We start from the raw sequence: 11,773 nt of genomic DNA, 5'->3' as shown, positions 1-11,773 counted from the left end.
CAATCAACAGGCAAATTAAAAATGCCTCATTTACTACACATCTTTCTGCACTGCTCAAGTGCAACTAAGATAAATAGGGCCAATAAACCAATCAATCCATCAGTGTCCATGAAGACTCATCTCAAACTGCTTCTTGATAAAGAGGACAGCAGATCTGAACAGCTGTACAATACAGATATGCTTAGCACTAGATATTTAGTGTGACTGTGGCGAGGAAATATTGGTGACGATGGGGATGGTGAAGTGGACGAAAGAGGGATCGGAGGAAAGCTTTTTTTAATTATTCCCCTCTCCTGCTTCTTCGTCTTGCTGATCACTCGTCCACAGAGTGAGGTTATCTCGAAGTAACTGCATGATGAGAGTGGAGTCCTTGTAGGAATCCTCGTTTAGTGTGTCCAGCTCTGCTATGGCATCATCAAAGGCTTGTTTGGCTAAAAGGCAGGCCTGCTCAGGAGCATTCTGGATTTCATAGTAGAACACTGAGAAATTGAGTGCCAGCCCAAGCCTAATTGGGTGAGTGGGCTGCATGTGCTCTTTGCTGATTTCAAAAGCCTCTTTATAGGCAGCTTCTGAGGCTTCCACAACACTGTTCTTCTTCTCTCCAGCAGCAACTTCTGCCAAATAGCGGTAGTAATCCCCTTTCATTTTCAGATAAAAGACCTTGCTCTCATACTGGAAGTCATTGCAGTTCTTGATCAAGTATTTATCTAGGAGAGCCAAAACATCATTGCAGACTGTCTCAAGCTCCTTTTCTATCTTCTCCCTATAGGCTTTAACCTTCTCCAGCTTCTTCTCATTCCCATCTGCCATAGTCTTCTGCTCTATGCTGCTGATGACACGCCAGGAAGATCGTCTAGCTCCAACTACATTCTTGTAGGCTACAGACAACAGGTTTCTATCCTCATTTGAGAGAGGCTCATTCAGCTCAGTTACCTGAAAATACAGACAAAGATCAAATTTAAAGGGTTTGTCTTAGAGAACAGCGTGAAAACTTCCCCTCCATACTTCCATCATGAAGGGCAAGATTCAAAATTCCTTCTAGACAGGAGTCAGTTTGTAACGTTGAAAGTTTAAAACTGTTTATGCAGTCAAGACTTAAAAAAGTGAAAACCCCACAGTTCTGTTCTAATAGAAAAGGTATTTAGAAACCATTGCAAAGCACATTCACTGAATACAAGTGAGTCAGGCTTGTGTAATGGAGAAGCATTCACAGAAGGAAGGCTCGGGTTTTTTTAGGAAGTCTTTTCTATAATTATGCAGACTACACACTTAGCAATGAATTTAAATGTACCTAGAATACCAGTTTTATGAATCTGGAACACAGCACAGACACTGGAAACTGTTGGACTTCTTGCATTTCTTTCCCCTGCTGCTTGCTTTCATTCAACAGCAGAGATGGAAGTGCTGCAGTCACTATGATTAAGCTCTGCATAGTACAAACGAAATTAGTGTTTCATAGTATCTTTCAGTCACTTAGTGAGCAATTACACAATGTATTACAAAAGTGATCCTGATTTCTGCTAACTGGTGGCTGCAGACAAATTTCGGGGACAGGACACGAAAGAAACTGCATAGAAATAGAACAGAAAATCAAGAAAATAAGCCACCATCAACTTTTCAAATTTCTAATACAAAAAGCTGAGATAAAGGCAGCATAATACTTCTAATACTGTATCTAGGCCTAATTCACTTGCTGTGTTAATTTAGGGAATAAAACCTATCAGACTTATAGTCACTTGAAACTGTTCTACTTTTGCAAGTTTATGAATTTAAATTCACAGGAATTAGGATGGAAAATTTAACTCCACTACTTTAAGCATACTGCATTAAAAGACGTCACCAGAATTCTGAAGACATGTACTTTGGTGTGAAAGTAAACTTACCCTTGCTCAGTAACTATTTCTTTTAAAATGTGCAAATTTACATTGCTTGATAAGTATCAGAATGTTTGCAACCAAATACTTACATACTACAAATAATTAAGGCACAAACATTTACACTATTCTGAGACTGCTGGTGTAGCCAGTGAACCATTCAATAAACATGCATATTTCCAAGTCTAAAAAAGAATTTATATGAATTATAACTGCTACAGTAAAAGAGAGCTTACTTCCAAATTTAAGTTTTGTTCTTAAAATATACTATGTCAATTAGTTTTATTTCCAAAATGCCTTTTCCCCACTGCTCAGGAACTCACAAACTCACAAGACACTGCTCTGCCTGGTCTAATACAATTAGAGACAATCTACAGAGGGTGAAATGCACAGGAATCAACTCTAATGTTATCTTCAGAATCTCTTCACACCTCCCACTCAACATCCTCCCAACAATCCTCCCTCAACAACCTCTACTATGACCCACCTACATAATCTTCTATAGTAAAGATACTAATTCTGTGAAGATGCAAGGGCTCAACTAAGAGCTTTTTGTTCCCTACAGTCTATTAGGACAGCATTTGCTTTTACAAAAACAAAATAAAGAAATCCACCAAAGAAGATTAATAATCACTTGGTCATTTCTGCACTGCTAGAGGACTTTGCTTGAAAGTTCACTGCAAGTTCTCACACACAGTGATTGATTTAAAGGAGTCAGTAATGTTTTGCTAAAACTTAAAACATCATTTAACCACACAAATAAATCCTTTCTTTTCCTCCATCTGTCTTCATTATCTTTATAGTATTTGAAGAAAAATAGAAAAGAAAATCTTTATCTGTTAATGTGCTACTGAGCTATATCACCTACAAAAATAAAAAACAAGTATGAAAAAGTGAACGAGACACAAAAATAACTGAGGATGAGACTTAGTGAGACAGGACAATAGTGACAGAAACACCACCTCTTGGCTTCGCAGTCCAGACTCCATTCAAATGAAATTAAAGCTACAAGAAAATCACAACCACAGCTATCCTAATTCCTCACCTGATACATCATCATCTCCATTTTTCACCTCATCCTCCTCCACTTACCACGTCTATTCTTTAACCTCAGCTAGCTGCTACCTTCATGTTCACTCCTTTCCCTCTGCTTCAAACTAAATACCCTCCTAAATGCTGGTATTTACATATTCAATAACTAAAAAAAAAAATAAAAATATAAAACTGCAGTCATCCTAAAACTTGCTATAATTATTTCTTCTACCTCCTTAAGGTGGTTTCTAAAATTTCTAGTATAAACTTCTACAGACAAATGTCTTCTGTGTATTCAAAACACCAAAACAACATTTTACAGTACATAACAAATGTCCTGGGAATCATCAAAAAACTTTTGAGTCCTGAACCCTAAATTTTTCCTATGATATACAGCTGGAGTATATACATAAGGGGAAACAATCAGTTTTCGAATTTCATCCAGTCAATTAGAAGAGCTAAAAATACAATCTTGCAGGAATATCACTAGCCTTGGAAGAGTGTTCCAAGGTTTTTTCTAGTTTATTGTCTCTTTTCTGGTGTTACTCATTTTTAATTCCAGAAAACGCATCGCAACACCCGCCCTGAAAAAGTTCATTTCACAAAGCCCACTTGCACAGAAGCCACTGCAGTTGCAGATAACCTTCACCTGAAAAGCTATCTGACCATCCCTAATCACAACCAAATTTCAATGCAAGTGTAGACAAACAGCGTATTTGCAAAAATTTCTGAAGATGACACTAATACAGGGAGGATCTTGTAAAGTCTAGCACGAACTCTGGTAATCTTGGCTGGTCTTTACTCAACACTCAGTATTAGAAGTATGTCTACAGTACCATCTTTAAAATGCAGTGTAACTTTTGGAAGCATCTTCATGATATATTTAGATGCGTCAGCTACGGTTTAGCTGCTGCATCAGCTTGGGCCGAGCAGTTTGCTGAAACTCTCAATAAGCACCACACGAACAAAACTTACTAAGATTGAGAAATAGCAGGGAATACTAAAGATGCATTCAAGTAAAGTACAACAAAAAAAGCCATCTCTCAGGACTAACTGCAGAACAGTTGTTCATATGTGGAAAAAGAATGTTAACTTCTTAATCAAAACAGAAAAGTATCTAAAAGATTAGATCAAGAGACTTAATTAAGAGACTATTCCAGGTCATCACTAGACCTTTGAACAACTTAATTCCCAAGACTGTCTTAAACTTACCTTGAAACCATTCCTTAAAGTAAAAACGAAAAATTAACAGAGAAGCTAATTCAACGTGCCTCCCCTCCTCTACTCTGCTCTCCTGAGACCCCACCTGAAGTACTGCATTCAACTCCAGGGCCTCCAACATAAGACAGACATGGAGTTGTTGGAGTGAGTCCAGAGGAGGCCACGAAGATCATCAGAGAGAGGGCTGGAGCATCTCTGCTATAGATGACAGGCTGAAACGAGTTGGGGCTGTTCAGCCTGGAGAAGGCTCCAGAGAGATCTTCTAGCAGCCTTCCAGTGCGTAAAGGGCTACAAGAAAGCTGGAGAGGTGCTTTTGACAAGGGTGTGTAGTGACAGGACACGGGGCAATGGCTTTAAACTGAAAGAGGGGAGATTTAGATTAGATATAAGGAAGAAATTCATCACTCTAAGTGTGGTAAGGCACTGGAACAGGTTGCCCAGAGAAGTTGTAGACACCCCACCCCTGGAAGTGTTCAAGGCCAGCTTGGATGAGGCTTTGGACAACCTGGTGTAGTGGAAGGTATCCCTGCCCGTGGCAGGGGGGTTGGAACTAGATGACCTTGGAGGTCCCTTCCAACCCAAACCATTCTATGATTCTATGCTTAGATGTTTACTACCTTTAAGATGTACCAGTAGTTACTGATATATCTTGGAGAATCAGCAACTACTATTAACTTAAGTCCATCTCAAAACAACTGTGTTTTAGGTAATGAGTATATTTTGTCTACATAACAACAGAAATAAAAATATGCTCTGCAAACTATGACTTTCAAAAATATTTTTCTAAACAATTAGTGACAAACTAAAAAAAAAATTACTGAACTGTAAAATTCTGGATAAGAGAGTAGAACTAAAACTACACTTCCGTTTGTCAAACATGCTGCCTTTCCAAACGCAAGCCCTAACAGCAGATGGCAAAGCGTTACTATGGCACAACAAATCTACACAAAGCCAGCATAAAGTATAAGTAGTTTCAAAAAAAGTCAGTATACTGAAGACCACCACCAAAAGTTAAACTGAGAAATGGTTGAAAGCAGGTTATTTTTCCTTTGTTTCTTCAAGTTCTCTACATTTCTAGGTAGAGGAAAACAGGACGTTCATATTTCATCTGTTTTAAAACTACCAAAGTGAGATTTTAGCACTGTATCAAAGGAACTAAATCTGGCAATACAAATATAAAGCTTTTCGGTTTTTCAAGCCATTGAAAATGGCTTGCAGAAGTAATTTTTGAGCAGCTGCTATAACAAATACAACATATCATAGCCAGGAGACTACATACAGCGCTGCCACGAGCCTCAAAACACAGAGCGAATTATTTTTTCAGATACGGTACAGTTAAATATCAATGCCACGCTATTCCTAGGCGTAATTTATATCCCCTGGCAGATTCTGTTAACTCAATCTAGAAACTGGTAACTACTTTACTGTGGAGCGCAGGAACTCAGACTGACAAACCAGAACTTTCACACTAGTTGTTCTCCTGTAGCAGCACTTTCCAATGCTCGGAGAGAAGTTTGTTCCTTTCTAGTGTCACCTTTCAACATGCTTCAGGATGTCAGTGTCATTTCCCTCCCCCTAATTTTTATTTCATTAGTCCCAAACTATTTCCTTCTCATTTTGAAGCTGGTGATTGCTGAGAGGGAAACAGCAAATTATCACGCATCCTAGCTAAAAGATGCTGATACTCAATATAGATATATCTAAAAATCGCATCTACCTCCCTGGTGTAACAGCTACGTTAAAAGAAACTAGACTCAAAGGAAAGCATGTGACTTTTATGGCGCTATCTACTGTTTTATCTATTTCAGATACCTTAGCAAAGTAGATAAAAATTGACATGTTTCTCTTGTCAGATGGGCATGACATAGAGAAAAAGAAAACTTGAAATGTTGAAGGAAATTTATTTCTTCCTATCTTCCCTTCTACCTTTAGCCTTTCCTAATACAAAAGATCTTGGACTGCTACAATTTAGTTTTACGTTCTTATAATGGCTGTTAGGAGAAATAGAAGCACTTAAAAGACGAAAACCATTTGTAGTATGACTTCAAAGTAGTATTAACTTACTCAGGTATTACTCTATACCTTCCTTATGCAAACACAGCACTCTCTCTCACACCTAAGTTTGGGGTTATATTCAGTCCTGAGCCAGACGATGCAACTGCACACACAGGTTATGATCCCCTAGCAGTTTTCTTTCAGACTGACAATACATTTTTTTATAAGAATGCAGTCTAAATCATTTTATTTCTATAATATTTACAGGTATCTCCTCCTCTGCCAGAGTTCTTTCACTGTTTAGTGGGAGGGGAAAAAAAAGGCAGTATATAAAAGGAATCCTGACTATAACCCTGGCATTGCTAACTATATATGCTGATGAGCATGGCAGTACTGTTATCAGCTCAGAAATTCCTTACATGTGTGTGATCCCACACAGGCCATACCAAGCTGAGTTACTTTCCACGGAAAACACACCGAAGCGAAGGTTCCACACCTGACAGCAGATCTACGATGCACTGTCAGACTACCTAGTAGAATTTGACCCAGGTCAACTGAATGTATGTGATTACACTTCTGTTTTGTTAGCCAGAGCATCTAAGTCAGAGCTAGAGCCAGTTCTCAGCAAGCTGCTGCAAAAATGACTGTACCTGAGCCAGTATAAAGTCAAGTTTAATTATTAAAACTCTCCTGATACAAACTTATAGTCTGTAATTTTTGAACAAATAGAAACCAGGCTAATGAATTTAAACCAGATTCATTTCTTGCATCGTGTGGCTTCGGTATTTTATATCAAGCACTGGAAGTTCTATAACCAGATTTACTGTATAAAACCCCAGTAAAGCAGTCATCGCGCAGCAGGGGAGCATATTCTTTACATTAAAGGCATCTCTTTCCCCCCTCCTACACACACATACTTCATTAACCCAAAAGCAGACCCTGATGTGAAGAACTTGGTGATACAACACTCAAAATATGGAACATCCCAAAATTTTAAGTCCATTTATGTACACAGATAAGGTCTGCAAATTAAACTAGAACCTCAAGCTATTTTGCTTCGACCCTAGATCATATCAAGACTTAAATTTATTTCACCCTGAGTAGTAATTTCACACAACTAATTTTAAAATTATACATGACGCATAACTCGGATTCATCTTACTGATTCTGAAGTGCAAATGACTCACTACCTGCTGCGTAGCTATACTAGAAAAGCAACAAAAATTAGTACAGCTCCTGAGCACTACATATGAAGATGAATACTGTCTGAAATACTATGGGTTTATACAGCTAAAACGTTTAACCGTTTCTGGAATATCTAAAACCAAAAGGTACTCAATGCTGTATTCTCAGTATGCTAGAGTATTTGTTCCATCAAGTGAGAATCTTTAACACACTAAAAGCAAATTTTTCCAGTGTGTTGAGAAGTAATTTTTTTACCTACCGTGGAGGGTTATTTCAAATAGTTGGAATCCTGGAGCAGCAATGAGAATGCCACACCCCTTGGAAGAATGCCATTTAGTAAAGGCACACTTACATACGATTGTATTTTCTACTAAAATAATTTTAGCTAAATTATAACAGCAAACTAAGTGAAATTTTAATTTTCTTCTCCTGACTACGCATTATAAGCCAAAATACTAGAAAGTTTCCAAGAAAAAACAGTTTAACAGCAACAAAAAAATGTATTATTGAGCAGTAGTTTCCTTATTTAAGCTACAATGGCTAGTTCATCTGGCTTTTCTTTAAAAGGAACTGATAGGACTGAAAAAAAAAGTGTTTCGCCAGCTTTATAGTGAGCTGAAATGGCAGTCTTGTCATACTTTTTCTTCCTTCAGTGGCAGTCTCAAAAATAATGCAAATACGCTTTCGCTAAAATAATCTTTGTTACCTTACGTTTTAGGAGTAACTGTCAGGCTGTTGGGCTATAACATGTACTGTGAAAGTGTGGCGATAAATATCCAGAACTGAAATTTACCTTTCAGATTTCTATTTACACTGGAAGCACACAATTTTCGTACAGCACCTTTGAAAACCATCAGATACGTTATAGTCAGAAATGTAAAAATTTTTTAAAAAAGAAACTTTTCAAACCAAGATATCCTACATTGAGAATAGGTATCTGAGTTAGAACACTGATTTCCTGTTGAAGGAAGTCTAACATCTCTGAAGTGCAAGCAGATCATTTGAGCATTATTCTATATGGATAAAGTTCTCTCAATTGCTGCTATTTACAATTGCTGAAATGGAAGGAAACATTAGCTGTGTGAGAAGAGACAGCCCACATAACATTTCATAAGAGCTTATGCTCAGACCTACAAAATGAACTTCAAATGCTGAAGAGCATTCTAGAAATTACAACGTTAGAATGAACTGCGAAAGCCAAGTAACCAACAGATGCTACAATACAGGTACGCAACAGCATACGAACAGCTTAAAAATAAGGAAACTATTGCTTTTTAAATTCAGCTTTACTTTTTCTATTTTTAAAGTATCTACAATGCAATGTTTCACAAATGCTCGAGACTCAGTTCACTTAAAAAGTGTTCTTGAGCTTGCAATTACAGAAGGTCATCATTATACAACTTACATGAGAGCAGTAGTGCTACAGATGAGAATACTGTGACTCTAGATGAATGAAACTGGAATAATTAGGACAGTTTAAAAAGACAATTGGACAAACACACTAGTTACATGTACTTTATTTACATATTTCCTGAAGCATAAGAAACTGTATTCTGTTTCACATATGTTCAGAGTCATACATACGCTATAGTTCAGTGATATTTGGAAAAATAAAAAGCTATTAATAACTACAGCTAAAAATAGTCTTCCAGAGCACCAGTGGATTTTAGTGGTTTCTCCATTTCATCTTTTAGAATCAGCAATTGAGAGAATCAGGAGATAAAATGAGCTGTTACTACCACACTATATGTATCAAGAATTCTAGCGATATCATTAAAATTCAGCTCATTTTAACATCTCGTGTCTCTGATATTGAGATACTCAGAAGTATTGCTGCTTTAGAACTGGATTGGTCATACTATTTATTATGACACAATAGCAAAAGTGAACGACAGCAGCAATAGAAGTGCCTTTTTACTGCCCTCATTTAAGGGACACGACATACATCACTGCCCCTGAACGAGACTAGACAGACTGATTCTTACAACAAAAATGTGAACTTCATTTGAAGCTGCTCTTTCGAACTAAAATCACCTTGTGTCTTTAAACAGCAGCATTCTCAAGAAAAACCTGATGCCTCTTGGGGTCTTTTGGTGTTCACAAAGGACAGATGAGCAAGAACAAGCCAACTGTAGTCAGATACAGCAAAGACTGCTAAGCATTTACTGGCTTTAACATTACCCTTAAAATACAGATTCTACGAATATTTTGTTTTTAAAAAAGGGACTAGACATAGTAAGTTTAATCATTCTGCAATTTTATTATGTATCAGTACAGACAGGTCAGTACAAGTAATTTTCATTGCTTGGTTCTGGAAGGAGCTGGGTTGCCACTGTAACTTAGTGTTTAAGCACATGTCACCATTCGACTGGGTAAGGAATGTACTGAGAATATGTTAACCCTACAAAGAGATGGCAAAAAAGCAACGTTCAAGCCTGGGACACGTACTCTGTGCACCGGACAGCTTTTACACCCGGATGCAACTACTATAGCACCTTTGAGTCAGAGCGCTGATGTTTGTGGGCGAGGCCTCTATTCGTGCCTTTTAATGCGAGGCAAAAGAAACATCTGGAAAAAGAAGGGGCTCCTCTTGCCTTGCGCTGTTTCCCCAGACACCCCCCGCCCCAGCGGGTGGGATCACCCGACCAGCAGCCCCAACCGCTTGCCTGTCACGGACTCCCCTAGAAGGGGAAACGCACCCCAAGGTCAAAACCGCCATCCCCACTGGGAGGGGCGGGCGGTGCGCGAGGATGGACCCCATCTGGAGCGGGGGTCGGAGAAAGAATCCGCTGCGTTCCCGCCGCGACGAGAGAGGCGGGCGGCATTCAAACGGCTGCGCTGCGCGCCGGATTGGCGGAGTGGGGGAGAGAGGAGAGGAGGGCATGGGGACAGCCACACCCCCGGGGCAGGGACGGCCAAGGCAGCGGGAGGGCTGCGAGGGAATGGAGGGAACCAGCAATGCAGAATTTTAAACGAAAAGGGGGATCTCGGTCCGGTTCGGACCGGCTACTGCCTGTCTCGTCTCCCCCCGGGGCAGGCAGTGCGGGGCGCCGCCCCACGCGGGGCGAGGTGTCCCAGCGGGACGGTCCGGCTCGCGCTCCCGCCCTCCTTTCTTCCCCGCGACGGGTGGGACCTGGCGGCTCACATCCTCCCCGGGACCCAGCTCCGCCTCGGACCAGCCCGGACTTCCTCTCCCTCCCTCCCGCGCCACTACCCACCCTACACACTCCTCCCCGGGCACGACCCGCAGCCGCCACGCTACCAGCCCCACTCACCGACTTCATGGCCGAGGCCATGTCGTCGTATCTCTCCGCCTGCTCGGCCAGGCGGGCTCGCTGCAGCAGCTGCTCTCGGTCCCCCATAGCGGCTTCCGTGGTGGCTGCCGGGCTGGGCACTCTGCGCCCCTCAGAGAGAGAGCAAGGGGGGGCGGGGGTCTGCGCCTCGAACCGCGCGGGCGGTGCGAGCAGGGAATCTAAAGGGAGCCACCACCTCGCGCCTCGCTCGCCCACCGCTGGGCTCGCCGCCTCCGCCGCCGCTCGCCCGCCGGCCGCGCTTGCCAGGCGACGGTTGGCGCCTCGCGCTCACGGACCGCGGCAAGGCGGGCAGCCGCGCGCTCACTGCGTGCCCTCCGCCCGGCTCGGCGCCTCGCGCTGCTGCCGCCGCCTGCGCCTGCGCGCTAGGAAGGCAACGAGGGGGCGGAGCTGAGGGGACTGCAGGGGAGGGGAGGGGGCGCTGCTCCCCCGCGTTCTATTTCTAGGTGACGTCACTTGCTATAAATAGCTATCCCGGGGCGCCGGCTGGGGGGGTGCGCATGCGCGCTGCGAGTGCTGCATTTTACTGCTGCAAAGGTGGAGGTGGGCGGTGGGCGCGGGCATTGCGGAGGGCCCCGGCCCCGCCCGAGCACGGGCTCGGCCACCGCCCACCGCCTCGCCCGCGCTGGGTGGCACGGCGCGAAGCTGCCCCCGCGGACCCGCGGCCGCGCCTCGCCCAGCGGTGGGCACCGGCGGAGCGCGGCCGCCGCGCGGGCTGTGCGCGGTGCGGAACGACGCGCCGCTTGCACGTGTCCGACCCTGCCTCTGCGCCATTGCTGCTTTGTGCTACCGCAGCCCTCCAGCGCGAGCTTCGTCCAGGGAAATAGATGTATCGCGTATCCCAGCTGCTTCGAAACATTCCTGGTAGCGGGGGGGGTAGGCACGGGCCAATTCTGCTGCCCTGCCCAAGAGATGCAACTAAATTCAACTTGTCCAGGTGTGTCAGTCTGTCCTCGCCGAGCTCTTCTTCCACAAACGGACAGAGTACCAGCCGCACATAGAAATCATCTCAAAGGAGAAGCACTGCACAAGTGACACAGCTGCTGCTGGTGGCTGCAGCAATGCTGGCATCCATGTTACTCATCTCCCACGATAAATCACGGATTAACTTTTCCTATTCAATCCACAGCCAGCATTTAAACATCGCTGCACATG

General features: G+C 42.6%; 1 protein-coding gene across 2 annotated transcripts; it reads right to left on the bottom strand.

The window, feature by feature from the left end:
• Positions 1 to 225: 225 nt before the first annotated feature.
• On the bottom strand, positions 226 to 10,677 carry YWHAH (tyrosine 3-monooxygenase/tryptophan 5-monooxygenase activation protein eta). 2 transcript variants are annotated; one of them, XM_086623256.1, is made up of 2 exons: positions 10,574 to 10,677; positions 226 to 924 (listed from the first exon to the last, which is right to left on the bottom strand). In XM_086623256.1, exons 1-2 carry the CDS (start codon positions 10,667 to 10,669, stop codon positions 277 to 279), a joined length of 744 nt encoding a protein of 247 aa, XP_086479382.1. In that variant the 5' UTR covers positions 10,670 to 10,677; the 3' UTR covers positions 226 to 276. The 2 variants fall into 2 exon arrangements, with proteins under 2 accessions (XP_086479382.1, XP_086479381.1); XM_086623255.1 differs by having other exon boundaries at positions 226 to 933; positions 10,583 to 10,677.
• Between the last annotated feature and the right edge of the window lie 1,096 nt (positions 10,678 to 11,773).

Source organism: Tauraco erythrolophus, chromosome 19 (genome assembly GCF_009769465.1).
Source record: "Tauraco erythrolophus isolate bTauEry1 chromosome 19, bTauEry1.pri, whole genome shotgun sequence".
In the NCBI taxonomy this organism is placed as follows: Eukaryota; Metazoa; Chordata; class Aves; order Musophagiformes; family Musophagidae; genus Tauraco; species Tauraco erythrolophus.
Note: the sequence above shows the minus strand (reverse complement) of the source record. Positions and strands in the feature narration are given on the sequence as shown.

Coding starts and splice junctions, on each gene's coding strand:
- YWHAH (XM_086623256.1), bottom strand. CDS start 10,669: ATGGGGGACCGAGAGCAGCTGCTGCAGCGAGCCCGCCTGGCCGAGCAG. Junction 925..10,573: donor CCATGAAGTCGGTGAGTGGG/GCTGGTAGCGTG, acceptor CAGGTAACTGAG/CTGAATGAGCCTCTCTCAAA.